The sequence below is a fragment of the Equus przewalskii genome, chromosome 2 (assembly GCF_037783145.1).
Source record: "Equus przewalskii isolate Varuska chromosome 2, EquPr2, whole genome shotgun sequence".
NCBI lineage: Eukaryota > Metazoa > Chordata > Mammalia > Perissodactyla > Equidae > Equus > Equus przewalskii.
Window position 1 is genome coordinate 51,902,973 of NC_091832.1, and position 20,194 is coordinate 51,923,166.

At 55.1% G+C, this 20,194-nt stretch overlaps 1 protein-coding gene and 1 long non-coding RNA gene across 4 annotated transcripts in view; one reads left to right on the forward strand and one right to left on the reverse strand.

The window, feature by feature from the left end:
- Nucleotides 1-20,194, reverse strand: part of PEBP4 (phosphatidylethanolamine binding protein 4) — a 186,328-nt gene that overhangs the window by 12,504 nt on the left and 153,630 nt on the right. Inside the window, 1 exon segment of the mRNA XM_070611304.1 lies at nt 551-596. Coding sequence (XP_070467405.1) covers nt 551-596 — 46 coding nt within the window.
- The window catches only part of LOC103552764 (uncharacterized), a 58,545-nt gene that overhangs the window by 9,890 nt on the left and 28,461 nt on the right, over nt 1-20,194 (forward strand). For 2 of the 3 annotated variants that reach the window (XR_011537674.1, XR_011537672.1), the window contains exons 2-4: nt 6,053-6,341; nt 7,490-7,639; nt 16,744-17,190. This is a non-coding gene — a long non-coding RNA (uncharacterized lncRNA). Of the gene's footprint in view, nt 1-6,052; nt 6,342-7,489; nt 7,640-16,743; nt 17,191-20,194 lie in introns of those variants that run through there. The other variant, XR_011537673.1, reaches the window with a different exon arrangement.

Here is a 20,194-nt window from a genome sequence, read left to right on the forward strand (position 1 = left end):
ACCTCCTCGCCCCCCAATCCCTGCCGGGAAAATGGTTCCGTCAGATCCATGCATTTTAATGCTGGTTCCATCCCTTACTCGTTGTGTGACATGGGGCAGGTGGGGCTGTGCCTCAGTTTCATGCTCTTTATTTATTTATTTAAAAGACTTTATTTTTCATTTTTTTCTCCCAAAGCCCCCCGGATACATAGTTGTATATTATAGTTGTGGGTCCTTCTAGCTGTGGCATGTGGGACACCACCTCAGCATGGCTTGATGAGTGATGCCATGTTCGCGTCCAGGATTCGAGCCAGCGAAACCCTGGCCCGCCGAAGCAGAGCGTGCGAACTTAACCACTCTGCCACAGGGCCGGCCCCAGTTTCAGGCTCTTTAAAGTGGAGGTATCAATGGCAGCAACTTGAAAGGCAGTTGTGAAGATTCAATCAGAGTGTGCAAGTAAACGCTTGGATCAGTGCTTTGCACACTGTGAAGGAAGCATCCACATCAAGTTGTGTTGTTATGGTTCTTGGAATCATCGTCCTTGCCCTGGCTGGGGGAGGGGCTTACTCACCCGTTAGCTCCTGGCCTTGAATCTTCCCTTTCTTTAGGTCAATGCCCTGAAATAAGAGACAGGCATGTGTGTGGTTTACTCCTGAGGCAGCAGAGGCCACACCGTCACACTTCAGTCTGAGTGGGTTCTGCTGAGTTCTTTCTCTCTTTGAGGGAGCAGAATGGAAGATGTTGCCAGAACAGGCTGTGCCTCAGGGGATCCCGGGAGAGAGGACAGACACAGACATTGCTGAGGGTGGCCTGGTGCTGAGGGATGGAGCCCCTGACCTCTGGAGAGGGAGGGGACGCTTCCCAATGGGCTGCCCCACTCTCACCATCCACACCCCCGACTGGGCACATGACACAACTCAGCCTGCGGGGTCTGGTCAGACATAAGGCGGGGGCTAACAATCCTCAGAAGCTTGCTAAGCCAGCCCATCCTCTCAGGCTTTCTTTGAGGCCTTCCGAATATTAGCCAATGGCTATCCGAGCAACCAGAAGGGCAAGGAAGGGCAGGAGGAGGCTGGAAGGCCTGATTCTGAGGCAGCTTGTCCCCTAGCCTTGATCGGACTCAGCCCACAACAAGCAGCAGTCTTTGGCCACTGGGACAGCCTCGGTTTCCCTCCTTCTCTTCCTTTCCCCTCCCTTTCCCCCTCTGCTCAGTGTCTGTGGGATAATGAGGCGATCCTGGGGGTGGGTGCTAATTATTGTTTGTGCAGGATGGGGAGATGCTCAGATGAAAGGGACTGGAGCCGGGCCCCTGGGTCGGTGCCACAGCTCGGGGCCCCGGGCCATGCCAGGGAGCCCTGCGGCCCCTAGGTGTGGGGTTTTATAGCCTTAATGATGGTGATTAGCGTGGCTCTTCACGGATTATGCCAACACCTAACTGTGCCCGGGCTGCCTCTCCACCAAGCCCTTCCTAGTGCAGTCCTTGTGTGTCCCCGCAGAGGAGCTCAGGGTGGCGGTGGGCAGAGGGGCGAGATCGTGGGGAGGGTGGGGGCATTGCGGGGAGCACGAGATTTCATCTCAGTTCTCTGTGGAGAATCTCAGGGTTAGCTGCGTGACCAACCCTAGTGTGGTTTACTTTTTATAAAACGAAAGCCCCACCCCCATTCCAGAAGCACCCCGGATCTCCCCTTTAGGCTGCAGCTTGCCCACCGACTGTTCTCACTGTGGGCCTCCTTTGCCAGAACGTCCCTCTCCTGCAGGTCCTGTCCCTGTCGTCCAGGTTACCTTTGGTTGGGAGAGGGGGCGGGAAGCAGCAGAGGGATGGACCCCTCCACCCTGAGACCCCTTCCTGCTCTGTTTTCCTCAGCCCTCACAGGTGAGGTCTCTGTCTTTTGACATCTTTCCACCCTCCCTCACCCCGTTCCTGTCTGCTGAGGAGCATCCAGGCAGCCCTCAAGTTCAATCCCTGAGACAAGCAGAGCTTACCACGGCTCCTCCTTGCCTCTCTCAGCACAGTCTTCCCCCCACCCCCGACCCCGCTAGTGTCAGGCCTCGCCTATCCAGGGCTGGCAGGAAGCCCAGGTGTGGCCAGGGGCTGAGATGCTTGGGTGCCAGGATAGGGGAACGGGGACTGGGAGCAGAGGTCCCTCCCCTTGAAGCCCGTCTCTCCCAGGAGAGAAGATGAGAGCCTGAGGCCTAGTGGCCACTCTCCCAAAATAGCTCGCTGGCCACCCTAGCAAGAACAAGAGATTAGGGGCTGAGCCCAGGGAAGCCCAGCCCAGCCCAGCCCAGCCTGCTCTGTGCGCACCCAGCCTCCCCCTCATTCCTTCCAAGTCAGCCCAGCCAGTGGTTTGTTTAAACAAAACAATAGCAACCTAAGTTGGCTGTTTCTTTTCAATTCCCCACAGGTTCGGGTCCCACCCAGAGTGATAAACAGGCAGGGAAGTGGGGGGCGGGGGGGGGGGGGTGGTGCGGGCTGGGGCCCGTAAGGTCAGGGAGTTTGTGCAGAGCGCTGTGGAAAGTCTGATCTGTAGCTGTGATCAGGGCGGGAAGGCCCTCCTTCCCCTCCCTTTCACACTGGGGAGTCTCTTCTCATCAACTGGGGCCAGCTTGGCAAAGACATAGCAAACTCTTGGAGTCACTGAATAAAGCCAGTGGCCCTTCCTGCCTCCTTCCTGGCCACTGCCCCTGAGCTCAGCTGAGGCAGCTGGGGGCAGGGGGTGTGAGCAGGGGCACTGATGGCCTTCAGAGTCTTTAAGGTCTCTCTGGAGCTTGTCATATGGACAGGCGCTGGTCCTTGCTGGAAGGAAGAGCAGGGAAGGAAGGCTCTGAGGAAGCACCAGGTGGCAGCGGGGCCCCGGGCGGGCGCCGCAGAGGGTGTGATCAGCGTGGCTGGTACTCATTTGCATTGGGCTGAGGATCGGCTGAGCTCCTTTTGGCCATCACCTTGGGGGCCTAAACTGTCTACCATAGAGTCAACACCTGGGAGAGGCCTTAGGAAACCAAATTCAAAGGGTGAGAAAGTTGAGGCCCCGAAGAGGTCAAACTACTAGCTCAGAGCCACCCGAGCAGTGAGTGGGAGAATCCAGAATGTTGCAGGAGGAAGGGGCCTTGACCCTTGGACTCCTGAGGCCCGCTAGCTCCAGGTCTCTGCCTCTGACTGCGGCTCTCCTGGGCTTTTCCCATGATGTCATGACAACCTATCACTCTTCCAGGAGGCATGTGTTTTAGAAAGCCATTATTAAAGTACACAGATATTACCCGGAGGGCTGGGGCTGTGGTGGAAATGGTTACCCACCCCTCCCCATCACCCCCATATGAAAACGTGGGCTCGCCTGACGCGTCTCCATGGATCGGACTATTACATTTACCCTGAGGTCACCTTAGAAAGCTGGAAATCTCTGGGGATGGATGAGATCTGGGGATGCTTCCAGAGGGGAGATGGGGAAATGTACTGTTCTGGGCACTTCCCAGGGAGACTGGGCTGAGGCAAGTGCCCTCAGGCTGAGCGATGAGCACAGCCCTGGAGGACCCGCACCTGTCAAGTCTGTTAAGGCTGAGCAGAGCAGGGCTTCGGAAGGAGAGCCTGCAGGAGGGAAGGGGCTCTGAGAGCCTCCCCCTCACCTGGCTTCCTCACCTCGAGCCCCCTCTCCTGGCCTCTCCCACCTCCCCGGTCCCCAGGTATGCTGCTTCTCATTGAGATAGGCCTGGGGCACAGACAAAACTTCCTTTCCCTTCCTATAGTTAAGACAGGTTGACATTTTCAAAAGGAACTTGTCTAAATGCTAAGATTAAAAAAAGGAAACAATTACAGACATTACGAACAGTGTGGAAATAGTCTAGTTTCTAATCCTTGAGGACAGTGAGAGCCCAGGATGGCTTCTCAGGATATCAGGACGGAGCACTTGAGGAGTTTGGGTGGGTGCTTGGGAGGACATCCTGGGCCCTCCTAAGTATCAGGGACCAGAGGGCCTTGGGAAGGCAATTCTTTTCCTTATCAGCATCCTCTGGAAATGGGGTCTGATGCCCAGCATCCTCCTAGCAAGGGGAGGGGAGTAGGGGTGGAAAGTTGCTCATTAGGACCCTTAAATGCTCAGGATATAAGAGTGGTTTCCCCTTTTCTTAGAAGTTGGCTCCCAATGTGTGTGTGTGCATGTGCGTGCTTGTGCATGTGCACGTGTGTACATGAGTGCATCCCTGTGTGTGCATGTAGGGTATGTGCATGACTGCCTGGTGGAGGAATTGGCACAAATCATTCTAATTGCAGAAAAGATGCTTGACTCTATGGATACTCTGGAGGAATTTCTGAGTTTGTAGAACATGAGACTTCCTTTCCAGCTCTCCCCTACTTCAGAACCCACTGCTTCTCTGTCAAGCTAGTTTGGAACTGGCGTGTGAGATGCTTAAGAAAAGTTGGGGCTTGACCAAGAGTGCTAGCAACCCCACTCTTGAACCAGGGTGATGCAGACTGTCTTACCAGACTGTTCTGGCTGCCTTGTCTCAGGTCAAGTAAAAAGCACAGTGCTGGAAGCTGGGAGGCTGCCGCTACCCACTATTACCTTACATTTGTAACGAGCTTTTAGCATTTATCCTTCAGGGCACGTCGGGCTGATAGATCTCACTGCAGCCCTTGCATGGGAAGGGCAGAGATCCATCTCCCCACCTGACTGGAAAGAAAAGTAGAGAAGTCCAGCTTCTCAATGGCTGGGCCTGCATCCTGCCCTCCTGTGTAGCTCTGAAGACACTTTGCACATGGTTGGGTAGTAGGTGTTGTCAGTGTCCTGGCCGCTCCCCTGGCCCTTGTCACTTGGGTGCTCACCAGCTCCACTTCAACCTACTTCTCCTGGCCCAGGGCGGCTGCTGGCCTCCAGAGCCTGCTTTAACACCTGTGCAGTCGGGCAGGCCTATTGGGGTTTTAACGTCCCCTGGCAACAGCTCTAAATCAACGGCCAAGGGGAAGTGGTGCATAAATCCTCCACTCCTCGGCTCTTGGGGGATGAGGGAGTGGGGTAGTTCTCACTCCAGGTACCACAGTGGAACTTGTTTGCTCGTGAACTTTGATTGGGTGCTTTCCTTTTCCTGTCTTAGCCACTCCCTTACTGGTGCTCCCTTGTGCCCCCTTGAAAATAAACTCCTTGCACTAGAATCCTTGTCTCAGGCTCTGCTTCTGGAGGAACCTGAGCTAAGACAGTAAGGGTCCAATAGACACTTGTGCAATGAATGGAGAAATGAGTACAGGCTTTGTCTAAGCTGTCAGAGATAGTTGGCCTCAATGCCAGGGCTAGCAGCCTGGACTCCTGACTCTCTGTCCCACTCTCTTCTGACGGACCACGTGGCTACTGTCTGGACCTGGATCCTTCTGCATTCCCGGGCCAGGCCCCAGAGTCCCCTGACAGAATTGGTCCCTGATACATTAAACCCTTGGAGAACAACAAACAGATGAGCCAACTAGATGAAAGTCACCTCTCTCCAGAGAGCCACATTTCCTGAGAATGGTAGGTCCAGAAACACCCCTCCCCCAGCCTGGGGAACTCCTTAGGCAAGGGCTCTTTGAGGCCTAGTTGCCAGATTTGGGTTGCGAGGTCTGTGAGGTGGGTGGGGAAGGGGCCTGGCTCGGCGCTGGTCCCAGCAGTGGGGCTGTTCCACTTTCCTCATTCCTCTTCAATTACCCCCAGGCACACCTGGGGCGTCTATGAAGGCCCCAGGACTCGGGCTTGCTGGTCTCCGGAGCAGAGGGTCAGCTGCACATTTCCTTGAGCACGGGAGATGATTTACTCTCTGTCCCTCCCTCTTCTGTCTGGACAGGTGGATTCAATCACTTCTGCTTTGCTGCAAGCCCCAGGCAGAGTGAAAAGTTTCACTTTTTGATCTCTCTGTGTGTGTGGGGGGTCATTAGAAGAGTCCTGGACTTGAAAAGTGAGGTACAGAAAGGTGTCGTGGAGATAAGGGGAGGTGGAGGGAGAAATGAGCCAAACAGAGCACTTGGGGGAAAAGGAAGAAAAAGGAATATAGAAGCAGAGTTCTGGGCTCTCTGACACTGGCACCAAATGAGAAAGCTCCTTGCTGTTTTGCACAGCTGCCTGCAAGCTGCCAAGTGGCAAAGGATCCAGGAAAAGGCACAAGACTGGAAAGTGCTACCCAGCAATCTGTGTATTCTGCACTTAACAAGGGGTGAGTAAGTGGAAGGCATCGACAGCTCTGGGCTCTGAGATCTCTAGGGGCTGCAGCTGCCAGGCCACCTCACGCCAGCCTGGAGAGGACCCAGCCCTGGAGACTGGTGCCTGCCCCAAAGGAAGGGCTGCCATCAATTCATCCAATAGCCTGCCTTTGCCCTGGAGCTGGAGAAAGAAGGACCGGCCACTGAGGTAGGTGGAACGGAGTCCGTGGGAGGTGGTAAGAAGGAGGCACAGACCTGAGCCCTCCTGGGAGCTGAGTGCTTGTAGACTCCAGGGTGTAGGATGGCCAATTATTTTGTGCACAAGTTTCCCTCAAGAAGTGTTAACATCAAGACCTGATAGGCCTCTTCCTGGCATCTTCATGGGCAGTGGAGGCTGCACAGTGAATATCGTCGTTAGGATTTGCCAGCACATTCTTGTGTCTTGCACTGACGGACAGCAGGATCCTTGGATTTCGATTCCTAGTTCGCGTTCAGATCTGGAGTCAGTTACTTCCTTGGGTTTCCAGATGCCGGAATGGGGTGGGATGGGACGTGGCTGAGGGGGAGTGATCTGCTTCTTGGAATAAGTTGTTACCCGAATGGGAGTGGCTTCTCCCAGGGCTTCACCACTCTCCATGACACTGGGTTAAGAGGCAAGATTTCCCAAGGTCAAGGTTGTCTGTGGCTTCAAAAGTATAGGCTGTCCCAGCCCTTTGTTCTTGGCCACGTGGTTCCCAAGTAAGTTACATTGTCTCACACCTGTGTGTATGTGATGGTATCTAGCATCGAGATTGCCTCAAGGAATGATGGCTGGGGAGATGGCTAGATAAATGAATCAATGAATGAGAAGCCCTTTGTTGGTGATAGAAATATGAATAAGACACATTTTATGGTATCGAGTAACACTTGGTCTAGTGGGGCAGAGAAATTAATGAGGGAATAACTCTATTATAGGCCTGAATAGTTCAAGTCTATCGGAAATGCTGAAGGAGCATAGAGGAAGGAAGTAGGAACTGCTTGGGGGCAGTGAGCAGGGAAAACTACTGAAAGAAGGCCATACTCTATCTGGGCCTTGAAGGATGTGTAGGAGTTTTTCAGTTTTCCAGTGGACAAGATAGAGGAGGGGAAGGGCAGCTTAAGTTGGTGTAACTGAATAAGCAATGTATAAATGTGTGAATAAGATATGAAACGAGCATCTGTGTCTGGAAGAACCTCAAGATGAGGCTGGAAATGTAGACTGGGGCTTGACTTCAAGGCAGGCAATGCTTCTGATTTCTGAGTATCAAAGATAGCAGCAGGCTAAACTTTGGGTCCACAGACCCCTGGCAAGATTTTTTCTGTTTTCCAAATGCTCAGCAACTGTGTCCCAGGAGGATCATCAGAGGGGGTTGGAGGACCTCTGGTCAAGAAAGGATCCGGGTGGAGCCAGGCTTTGGGACACTGCCCATGTGGCAAGTCAGAGCTGGATGGAGCTGAACCCCATCATCATGGCCTCACTCAGAGCAGGTGAGTCTGGGACCCCTGAAACCCAAACACCTCGCTTTTATGAACTGGAAGTGTTTGTTTCAGGTCATTAAAGTAGTATATATTCACTGTAGAAAAATTTTAAAACACAGAAAAAAAATTAGAAAAGGAATCCCGTGGATCATTCCGCGTAGAGATAACTGTCCTGAGAACACCATGGTCCCTTCTTTGCATTTGGGTCCCAAAGCTTCTTGTCATACAAGTGCCAGCTTCGAGCCTCTGGTCCCCTGTGGGGGTCTGCATTAGCGGGACACCCATCTGACCTCTCGCTTGGGGAAACTTGCTCAGGTTACTTTCAGTCCCTGAAGCTCGGGGGCTGGTGTGAACCTCAGGAGATGAGGAGCTCAGCCCTTATCTGTCCTTGCCTGCAACATGTCACCGCTTCTCTGGACACAGCTCCAGGCTAGGGTTGGGCCAGGGGAGAAATAAAGGACACAATGTATGGTCTCATTAAACGTGTTCCACCTGGAAATGGACAAGAAATATTAAGATAGGTTGAGAGTGAGCATCGTGAGTTGATAGCTAAACATAGTTATTACGCACCGATGTCAGTTCAGACTAAAGACTGCCATTTCTAGATACACGGAACGAAAGCTGAAGCTTTCATCATCAGCAACAGGGTGCGGAATGCCTCGTTTATCTGGAATCGTGTAGGGAATTGGGTATTCTTCATAAGCCCATTTTCCCTGATCTCTTGAATCTTATATTTTTAGCTCCCAAACTCCTTTTCTCTTAACTATTTTGGATAGTGATCTCATTAAAGCACTAGTTCTTGCCTTAAACACACACACAGAGAATACCTTGTGTAATTTTAACACCATTGTGGTTGCAACAGTGAATAACCAATTTTGCACCCTGCTACAGCGCCAGACTGCGATGCTGAACAACAAATAGAAAGAACGGGCCGTTCAGCCTTCCACCTGCTCAAACCTCTGTAGGAGCCAATAACTGAATATTTATGTAGTAGTGGTCACTGCATAAAGAAAGGGGAACCACCTCTTGCAGGGTGCCTCTGGTGCAGCAGGCAGGCCGCCAGGCAAGCATTCTTTAGAGAAGTTAGCTTACTCTGGTCCCCACCTTCCAGGACATTTCCTGCTAAGGCACAGTGACCAGGAGACCCCGCCCGGGAGGGCAGAGGCCCACTGCCCTGCTGGAGGAGCTGTGTTTCATGGTCTGATTTCTGGCAGCCGCAAGAACTAGGGAAATGGTGCCATCCAGTTAAAAGCGGCCCCACGCGATTAGTGACTGAGCTGTTAACACAGCCGTTTGAAAGGGCAACCTGGGCTTCAGTCCAATGTCATTACCAATTAGCTACGTGACTTTGAGCAAGACAATTTCTCAGCGTCTCAGTTCCCGTACCTATAAGGTGGCAATGATAGTGACACCTGCCCTGCTTTCCTCACAGAGTTGTTTTGAAGGTGCAATTAGGAAATGGAATATTCTAAAGTCCTGCAGTGCTGTCCAAACGTATGGGTCATTATGGTTCTCCTTCCCTGGGCTCAACGGAGGAAGTGGCTGCCCAGGGAGTGGAGGGTGAGCTGGGGCCAGGGTGGGGATGAGGACACTGTCTGCCCTCCCTCAGAACCTATCCTGCGAGCCATCTTTTGCTGTGACAGGCCCAGGAAATCTCCTGGCAGGGTCAACCTCGCAAGGCTAATGGCTTTGCCGTGGGCTTGGAGGTGACTCAGCTGTGGATGTGGCGCCTGTCCTGCTGGGTCTGGACTCACCCGGGGTGCGCAGAGCGCGTGGCACATAATGTTTATTAATATGCCTTGATGAGAGGCATTAATATCTCTTAATGACACCATCTGAGCCTGGCCTCCTTCCTTCTTTCGCTCCTTGCTCCTCTCTCTTCCCCCATCACATGGAGACACACACACACTCACAGATAGAGTGACGCAGTCCGACACAGAGGAGGGTCAGGAGAGAGAGCTGTCCAAGGAAGGGGGCTTGGATGGGGGTGCAGCCACAGGGGTCAGGCAGAGGATCATGGGTGAGGGAGGAAGCAGGATGCCGCTGGCACTGCCATCAGGTGGAAACTTGGCCAGGAACTGCTTGGTGATGGGAGCAAGGGAAGCAAAACAGCGGCAAGACTTTTCCAAAGCTGGTGGGAAGGGCCAGAGCAGCAGGCAGTGCGAGAGATAGGAGAGGCTGGGGCTGGGAGGGGCTGGGAGGGGCTGGGAGGGGCTGGGCCTTGCCGGCCCAGGATGGGAAGGAGCCTAAAAGGCCTGCAGGTCACTCTCATGCTGCGTCTGAGAGGGCCCTGGAGTGAGATCCAGAGAAGGGGAGAGCAATGTGTCATACCCACTCACACTCACACATGTTCACACACTCACAGCCCTCACACTCACACACTTATGCACCCTCGGTCACACATGCCCTCACACTCTCACATACATGTCCACAAGTCACACACACATGCTCACATACAGACACAATACACTTGCTCACATACACACTCACACACATATACATGCTCACACACAGTCCCCACACTTACATACACACACTCACAGATACATATGTTCACACAGTCATACACACACAACACACTTACTCACATGCACACTTACACATGTTCACACACATACACACAGCCCCACAGGTACACACTTATGCACACATACCCATAATGTTTTCACACACATGTATACTCACACGCATGCACACTGTCACACACAGACACTTATATACATGCTCACATAACATGCACTCATATTCACGTACACAGACACTCACACAATCACATATATACACATTCAGACACTCATATGCACTCTCACGTAGACGCTCGTACACACTCACATGCTCACACACAGACACACACTCCCATACACGTGCCTAGACACACTCGCTCTCCTGGGCAGCCTTTCACTGGTGGCCACGTCAGGGGCTGAACTTGGAGGGAGAACCAGGGTGAGGGGGCATTTGGGGAGGGGGCTGGTGGTGAGGCTAAAGTGTGGACTGTGGGATTAGGAAAAGCTGGTGGGAATCTCCAGGCCCCTGGCAGGAGCCCAGGACAAAGAGATGACTGATTAGGACTGAGGTCTGTGAGTAAGAACTGAGCTATTCTCTGTCGCCCTCTGAGAGTCTGAGCGCCAAGGGGAGGTAGGAAGGAAGGGGGCTGTGGCGAAAGAGGCAGGCGACGGCAGCGGTGGGCATCCCTGCCCCTGCCCCACTCTCAGCGCCATGGTAGGAGGCTACAGGTTGGCCTGCTCCCCTCTTCGAGCAGCAGCAGCACAATCAGGAAATGGGTGCAGTTAATCCCCCCACACACAGGGCTCAGGAAACTTCAACCCAGCCAGAGGGGAGGGAGCTGCAGTGCCGTCTCCTCAGGCCTGGCTCTTACTGCTCCCTGCCTCTCACCTCCAGCATCCAGTCTTTCCGGCTTGGTGGCTGCAACCCCAGGACGGGAGGACAGCAGGACCTGGGGAGGAGGCAAACTGACCAGACTTTGCTTCCTGACTCCAGCTGGACAGGGGGTGCCCAGCAGCCCCTCACCACCCACCTGGCCTGGGGAGTGGCGCCCCAGGGTTGGTGAATGGTGAGGGGGCACTGGCGTTTGGACTTCTCCCAGGGGTGGCTGTGAGAGCTGCATCGGGGCTACCCCGGGTTCTGTGGAGTAGGGACCACATTCACTGACTGCTGTGGAGGCTTCTCAGAGTGCCTGGCTCCTGCGCTATTGTCCTTCCATCTCCTCTCTCTTTGCCTAAGAGGTGCCCCTCAGCCCCCACCCTGTTCCGTCCTGTTCTCCACTGCCCACCAGGAAATGGCGAACGGTCTCTCGGCTGCTCCTCACTCCCTGTGTTCGGTCTATGAGATGCTGGTAAACCTAGAGAACCCAGGCCACAAAGGCTGTAGGGGGCGGGGTGGGCATGGGGCCTGCAGCCAGGAGTGGGAGCCCCGCGGGGGGCAGCTGGGCGCAGGGTGGGAGGCAGTCTCCCAGGCTCTCTTCTCTGCTTTGGCTCCCTCCTCTGGTCTATTTTAGGTTTCCATACTCGGCTCCAGGGGAAGACAAGACATAATCCATACTTTTGGGCCTCCTCTCTCCTTCCCCACCAAAGGGCCTAGAACCAGGGCTGCCTTGTGAAAAGGAAGAAAAGGGGGAAGGAAAGAAGGAAGGACGTTAGGAGAGAGGGACTTTCTGGAAGAAAGCTTGGGATCAGGAATTTTGAGCAAGAAAAGATGTTAGAAATGCAGAATCTCGGGCTCCGCCCAGCCATGGTGAATCTGAATCTTCCTTTTAACAAGGGCCTGAGGTGATGCCTAGACGTTAATGTCTGAGAGGCTCTGCCTTGGGGTCCTGCTCCCAGGGCCCTGGGGTCTCTGGACAGCAGAGGACTCCTCAGCAGACCTGTGGTGGCAGCAATGATGGAACATTTGAGTTCTTCTCCCTGACGGTGTCCCCTTTCCAGTCTCTTCCAGGCTCTGGAGCCCTCTAGGGATCACCCTTCCCCGAGGCAGGACCTGGCTGACCTTTAGGTCTGGAGGTGGCCTCAGCTCTCAGGGCTGGTTGGGCCCCTGGGCAGTCAGAGGAGGTGGGTAGGCTGGAGGGGTTGGGGCTCGGCTGGGACCGAGAGACACAGGCCTGGTGTGCACATCCTCTTTCCTGTGCCCTCACTTGGGGCTGCAAAAAGCAGCCTGGATCTGTAACTCTTGGCATTGCTTGCTGCTCTGAGCCTTTGAGTTTTTGGAGTTGGGCAAGGCGGCCCCTCTCGCTGGTGGGGGACCTGGTGACCACACCTGGGTGCACTGTTTGATGGCTGCTCTGGAGGGTGTTTGACACACCCAGTGGTGCTCCCTTCTCCGATCACACTTCTCACTCCCAACTCTGTTTGAGGATGGGGAGCGTTTATTCCCCAGGTGTTCAGGGACCTCCAGGGAAGGAGGAGGAAAGAGAGCCCTGCTCTTCTTTGTGGCCTATAGACTAGAGGAGGGTGTGCAAGGCGGCAGGGCTTGTGAGTCAAGACGTGCTCTAGGGCCCTGGTGCCAGCAGGAGGCCCGCAGCTGAGTGACTTCCTTAGTTTTCTGTCCTCAGAGATGCCCAAGCAAAGCTGCCATCCCTGACAGGCTGCCAGCCTGCCCTCACGCTCCTCAGCCACGCCAGGGCCTGTTTGATGGGCCTTGGGGCCCCTGCGGCCCGTATCAAGCCAGGCTCATTTCTCTAGGCCAAGGGAACAGTGAAAGTGACCTACCAGGTCCTGCTGGGGTCCAGGGCCACACAGTTGTCTGGGGCAGGGGTCGGGGGAGGGGGCTCTACCGCCCTCTCTGGGAAGGCCAGCTGTGCCTGGGTCACCATGCTGCACCTTTACTGGGGGGTCGTCTGTTAAGGGCCACTCAGCTGAGTCCACAGGCCAGTGGGGAGGTTTGTGTGCAGAGGACCCTGGCTGCCTCGGATGGGTGCCCCCCTTTCCTCCCGGCAGGTGGAGAGCTGGAGGGGGGGCCAGTTTTGGGGCTTGGCTTCCAGCCTTGCAGGGATCATCATAGGTCTCAGAGTGTGTTGGAATGAGTCTTTGCACAACCTTAAGGAGGGCCCAGCAGTTCCAGGAGACAGTACCCAGGGTTGTGAGGAGGTGGGAGGAAAGGGGATGGAGTGATGGCAGAGAAGAAGGCCAAAGGGAGTTGGGGGACTCCACAGCGGCTGACTCCCCAGGCTTCCGGTTCTGGGGCTGGGCTGACTCCCCAGGCTTCCGGTTCTGGGGCTCAGCCCGCCTCCTTCTGGTCCCTACCCATGGGGCTGGGTCTCAGAGACCTTGCACCCTAGGAGTCTGGGATTCTAGGAGGCTAAGCCAATCCCCAGGCCATGCTACAGGGAACGGAGACAAACTTCTCCCCCGAACTTTTTCTTGCGAGCAGTTAATTGCCCTGGTGTCTGAGGCTGCAGTGTACATGCCAGGGGACTTTAATGAATGCAGATGACAGCTGATTAATCTGCCGTCTCTGGAGCCCTGCTCCTCTCTGTGGGGTCTGGCTACGCTCCATTCAGCCTCAATGGCCTGCACCAGCGGGGTGGGCTCCAACCTATTACCACTGGCGCTTCCCACCCTAATGGGGAAGAGGGCAAGCCCCCGCCCCTCCTCTGCGCCCCTGAGCCTGCAGTCTTGTCACACATGAGGGGCTGGCCTGGAGGAGTAGGCTTGCCCCTGCTGGACTCTGTCACTGGGCATTTCCCTACAGGAAGGGGGCCGATTACATGGAGAGACCCAACCAGCTGCTCAGTGGGATTCGTGTGAAGGGATTAAATTTAGGGGCGCTGTCTAGACAATGGCAGATGGTTGGTTTTTCAGTTACTTGCTGACCGTGGACTTGAGAGAGCAGCCAGGCCATCAGATCCTTCCCACTCTGGGGAAAGGCCCAGAGAGAGGCGCTGGGGCCAGGGGAGAGGCCCTCTTTCTCTCCCGGCTGGGCTGCCCAGGCTCCCGGGAAGGCCACAGCTGTGGGGCTTCATAGGTGCCGAGCGCTGTGCCGCTGTCGGGGTGGCTTACAGTCTGGTGGGGACACGAGAGTAAAGAGGCAACTACAGATGTGAGGAGGTCCAAGAGGAGGACACAGGGGCCTCGTTCTGGGCAGGGAGGCCTTCCTGGAGGACACAGAGTGGGCTCTCCACCCGAGAGTGGTGCTTGCCAGAGGGAGGGGAGGCCCCTATTCCAGACTCCAGCTGCCAGACCTGAGTTCCTTCAGGACGTCCTCATCCCCAAGAAGCCCCAGACCCTTAGCACCTCCTCCTGGAGCTGCTTGCCCCTCCCTTTGGGCTGCCTGGCTGCTGGGGGAGGGAGGATTGGTGAGGAGGAGCGTGGAGGGAGTGAGAATCAGGCCTGGAGTGGAGGCTGCTGACCTCCTCCTGGGCAGGACCCCCACCGGGAAGCAGAAGCAGAGGTCCCTTTGGGGTGGAAGCCCCCTCAGATTCCACAGCAATAAAGAAGGGGCCCCGAGCTCAGCTCGCTCTTGCCACTGCAGCCTCTAATGACAGGGTTGGGGTGTAATGAATATCTGTGTGCTCATAAAACAGGCTAATGACTGCCCTCATTTAATGGACCCCTTTCATCCTCACCCATTCCCAAACCAGAAGGGACCATGCCGGGGCTGGGCCCTGGAGCCTGGTAGCAGCCACAGACCAGCTCTTTGTGGTGGGGGCCAATTCGTTCCTGAGCCTGAGGCCCCTCTGGAGGGAGACTGCCTTTTCCTCCTCCATTCGTTATCTAGTTGAAACAGCCCTGAGGAATTTAGGTCGGCTGACTCTGGTGACCAGCCTTAGGAAGTAGGCAGGGGATAGGGAGGGAGGAAGCATATACACCCTGCTTCTTAAGAACAGTGTCGACACTTATAACACATGGCGGCAGAGAAAGAGCATTTAGCCCCCGCTGGCTGCACCACGCCCCTTTCCTCTGCCCAGGTACGGATAGGAGCTCACAGATCATCCCAGCGTCAACTCCAACACCTGAGGAGAGCCAGACCAGAGGAGGGAGGCGCTGGGCCTGCTGAATCACCAGCACCTGTGTTTTGCTTGGGCTGTCTCCCGCTCAGGGACTAGCCAAGCCTGACCCTGTTTGGCTTCCTGGAGCTTGGTGAGATCACAGCCCGGGGTGTTGTGGCTGCAGGCCAGTGTGACCTGCTATGCAGGGAGTATTTTTAAAGAGATACTTGCCCCTGTGTTCCCAGGATTAGCTCAATGAGAGATTCAAGTTGTTCTTTGAGTCCTGCCCCCTGCAATTTGATTGCAGAAATTGGTGAGGGGAATGTGGAGTCATTTGGGATAAAATGTGTAGTGGAAATAAACAATCCAATCCACTTGTCATGGACCAGCCCTGGGGGTGGCCAGGGGTCCCAGTGACTGGTAGCATCTGAGGGAGGGGGATGGGCAGAATCAGAGGCCCCAGGCCCCCAAGGATGGAAGGACAGTCTGATTTGTTTTCCTCAGACTTCTAGAACTCCTGACTGTGGTCTCCTGGGTAGATCCTGGACAGGAGCCACAAGTCACCATGACAGGGTCTGCCAGTGGCAAGAAACTCGTTAATGAGTCAGCCTCAGTGTTCCCATCCAGGCACTGGTCCAGCCCTGCCTCCAGGCCACCTGCAGATAATTGGGGTCAATGGAGGGCAGAGGATCCCAAGAATGCAAGTTCCCGTGCCTTTAACCGTCCTCCTGGGTTCTTATCCTTTCCCCTTGGAGACAAGTGCCCTCTTACAATGTGGGGCAGAAGAAAGCACAGCTCTCGGGTCACACAGAGCCTCTCAGGGGACACCTCAGGAGGAAAGGAACCTTCAGGGAGGTGCAGGTCTTCAGTTCTGGGTTCAGGAGAGTGGGGAGCAGGCAGGAAAGGTGAGTCATTCGGAAGGAGGTGGTGTCGTGGTTATTAGAGAGTAACAGCCACCGTCCTGGCGCGTGTAGGGCGCTTTCCACTCTTGCGGCGTTTCAGGCATTTTTGTGTTGCGGTGTCATTTAATCCTCCTTCGCAAGGAGGCAGAAAGGGCGGAGATTACCACCCCCAACTCACAGGTGGGGAACACAAGCCCTTGAGAGGTTAAACGACTGCCCGAGGTTAGAGTCTCAGGTGGCCTGGGCCTGGGGTGGAATCTAGGCCTCTGACTCAGAGTCCGCTGCTGCTGTGCCTACACTTCACAACAAAGCGGGCTGTGGGGAGGAGGTCAGGTCTGAAGAGAAGACATGATTCCTCTTTGCTGTGCTGGGATTTCTTGGGTGACCCTGGATGTGCTCCAATCGGGCTGACAGACCAGTCTGGGTCTTCCTAAACCTCTCCTGGATCATGCCCAGGCCTGGACTGGGACAGCCACTTTCTCCAGGGCCTTCCTGACTTAGGGGACCCTGAGTGCCACCGTGTGGGGCTGAGAGGGGTATGGGCTGAGATGAGTCAACACTTTACAAGTCTTGGGTCCTGCAGAGACATCAGCAACCTTATGGGGAAGTGAGACTGGAGGGCCAGGGGGTGGCCAGGTGACTGGGGGAGGGCCCAGGGCCCTGTGGCTAGAGGTTTTACCCATGGAGGCCGAGAGCTTTCCTCGAAGCCCTCATCTGCTTGACCAATAAGAGTTGAGGTTCATGTGAGCTTGGCTCCTGTCTTTTCTCAGTTTCAGATGCCTCCTCAGAGTCTCTATCTTTCTAGTCCACTGACACTTCTCTTCCGCTGTGAAGCCTCCTCGATCGCCTTCCAGTGCTCCCCCTCACCCTCTGCGCTGGGCTCCATCGTGGCACTGACCCCACTCAGCCTAGAACTGCAGCTGCTTGCTCTTCTGCCTCTCCTCGGACCGCCGGCTCCTCCAGAGGATCTCGTCCGCCTACGTCTCTGTCTCCGGCGTTGTGGCAGGGGGAGATGTGGTAAATGTCTGAGGCAGAAGGGGAGGGACTGAGCACGCCGAGCGCCTGCCTTGTCCACGCCTTCCCTGTTCATCGGTGCACTTGATCACCTCAAAGCCCGCAAGGCAGGGGACCGAGGCTGCGGGGAGGGCGGTGACTCGGCCACATCATTAGGTAGCACAACTGGAATTAAACCCAGCTATTGCTGATTTCAGACATGATGCTCTTTGCCCAACTCAATACTGCCTCTCAAATGTTCACTTAGAAGAATGTGGGAGAGTGACAAAATGGATTATGTGTCTATGGAGTTGAATCAAGGTGTTGTCCCTGGCTTGAAAAATGCACCCAACTTGTGGCAGGAGAAGCATTTTTATTTCATTGGATCCAGCTTCCTTCCTTCTTTTCTTCTTCTTTCCAAGAAACATTCTTGCCACGGTGAACTGTGAAAGAGCCTCATGGCTGTCCCCGTGCCATGTGCCCTTCCAGTGAATCCAGGTGCTCAGGGCTGGAGCCACGCTGGGGGCTGGAGAGTGCCCTGGGCACAAGGGCTGATCAATTTGGGGACAGGATGAGCTCTTTTTTCAGTCTGGAAAAGCACCAGTTGCCCCATCTGTGGCCCCTGGCTGTGGGATCTGTGATTCTGTCCTCGGACCCTTCTGGAGTAGTGTCAGTCCCATGGACTGCAGGAGGTGGTCACATCTCCACTGTGGGGAAAGCCAGAGGATTCCTCTTCCCATCCTTCCCCTTCTCTCTATCCCAGCGTCTTCCTCCTCTGCTGTCTCTCCTCTCTCTAGTCTCATCTTCCTCAGCCCTCCCTTCCACCCTCTTTTTCCCTCTCCCCTCCTCTCCCTTCTGTTCTCCTTCCTTCACGGGGAACCTTAGCCCCCTATCAGGAAACAGGTTTCTTCAGACCCTCCGATCCCCGAGTCTGCCTCCTCTGGATTGGCGCTGTCCATCCCATACAACACTCTGTGATGATGGGAATGTTCTGGATCTGCGCTGTCCTGTATAGTAGCTGCCAGTCATATGTGGCTACTGAACACTGCAATCGTAGCTTGTGCTGCTGAGGAACTGAATTTTTACGTATTTTATTAGATTTTAATTAATTAATTAAAATAGGCACATATGGCTAGTGGCTACTGACTTGGACATCAGAGCTGTAAATGATACCAAGTGCTGGACTCCCAGGGGGTCCCTGCAGCTGTCCCCCATCCTTGTCCGGGCCCTGCCCTCCCTCAAGTGCTCTCCCATGCTCAGCTTCCTATTCTGCACCCTGTGAGAAGCCACGGAAGCCTGGGTTCGGGGCTTGGAGCTGGGTGACCTCGGGCACTGGATCTGTGAGCCTCAGTGGCCTCTTCTGTGAGATAATGAGGGTAATTTCTTAAGGAAGGTGCCCAAGCTTTAAGGATTCCTTTCAGCTCTAAGTTCTGTGTGTCTTTGGGCGGGAGCCTGCTGTGACCAGATCTGGGTGAGTCAGTGCGAGCAGCAGGGCGGTCAGTCTGTGTGTGTGTGCATGCATGTGTGTGCACATGCTGGGGGGGCGGGTGCTATGAAGGGCAGCAGTGAGACCCTAGAGGCTCCTGCTTATCAGTCTGACCCTGCCTGCCTGACAGCCTGAGACCGGGAAAAGGGTTAAAGGCTCCCTCGTTAGGGGAGGTTGCAGCCGGACTCCACTCCCGGCAGGCGTTTGCCCGCTCCCTGGCAATTCCAGCTACTGGCAACTCCTCGGCTATTCCAACACTGCCCCAGACTTCCTCTTTTGCCATAAAAGTCTCCCGGAAAGCCTTCCCACAGAGGCCCCGGGGCTTTCTCAGGGAATGTGTGAGTGTGTGTGAGCACAGGCACTGTAGAGCAGGAGCCCCGGGCCGTGTGCACGCTCTCCCACAGAGCCGCAGGCCCTGGTGCTGAAGGGGATGTCTGTCCCAGCTCCAGGGGGAGGGAGGAGGTGGGCCTTGGCCTAGACTGAGCCCTGGCTCCTGCGATGCTTAGACTTTAATCAGCTTGAACAACTGGGACACATGTGTGCACACACACCCGTGCACACACACTGCATGGGGAGGTGTGTGGAAGGAAGGAGAATTAGCCTTTGCTGCTTTGCTCTCCCTCCAAGCCTCAGTTGCAGCAGATCCCCCACATCTGGAGGGAAGAGGGAGATCCTTGGAGAAAGGCTGTTCTTAGGCTCACGGGTGTGATGGAGGCTCCAAGCCTATGGCTGAGGCGGAAGGGACCATTGAGAGGAGCCCTCTGGGGACAGGGGAGAGAAGCCCACCAACCAGGATGTGACGGGACACAGCCTCAGTGCGGAGAGAAGACAATGCCTTCTCTTCTGCTCCAGAAGCTGCCCAAGCCACGGGGGTCCTGGGTCACAGAACCCACCCGGTGGGGAGTTGCATCAGAGCAGAACTGCACGGTAGATGCCTTGGGGGAGAGGGCACTGAGGGCTTGTGATCCTAATTTTCCAACCTTCAGGTGCTTAGGGTTGAATCCTTGGCCTCCACTGGCTCTGCTCACCATCTCCAACACTCTTCTGCGCTAGTCTGCACCCAGATGGAGGTGGTTGCTGGGGGTGAGCGCAGAATGCAAGGTGTAAACCAGCGGTCACCAGGCTTTAATCAGCCCTGAGTCAGAGAGGTGGGTGGGAACACCTTCAGGTGGTCTTGGGGATCCCCCACAAGCACGGGCTTCCTGGGAAAAGACAGCCCTCCCTGACTGGGAACAGACGAGGCCTTTCTCTGCTGACACTATACACCCCAGGAGAACAGAGAGGCCACTCAAGTCTTGAATGATTGAGAAGCAGACCTGCCTGGAGGCAGGGAGTTTGACCAGAGGACTTGTTGGGTCCCTTCTGACTCTTGTCATTCCACACAGAGGACTCACCACATCAATGCCTCTTGGCTCCAAGGACCTACTGAGAGTTTGCGGGATCCCACTCTTGGGCCTGGGGAGACGACATTCTGGGGTCAGGGGATGGAGAAGGGTGTGGGGACAGAAAGGGGTATCCCACAGAGCTCTTTTGGAGTTTGTGAATTTGCTCCAGTGTTTTTGCTTCCCTAGAAATAGGAGAGAGAGTGGCAACAGTTGGTAAGGTCTGAAGATTGCTTTTTGCTTATGCGTGGTCTTGGTAAGAAAGTCATGGGGTGTGTTCCTCCTTTATCATAGCTGGCAGCCCGGATTTCCCACAATACAATGAATGGGAGCCTGAGGTCTGGCTGGTTGGCAGCTTCC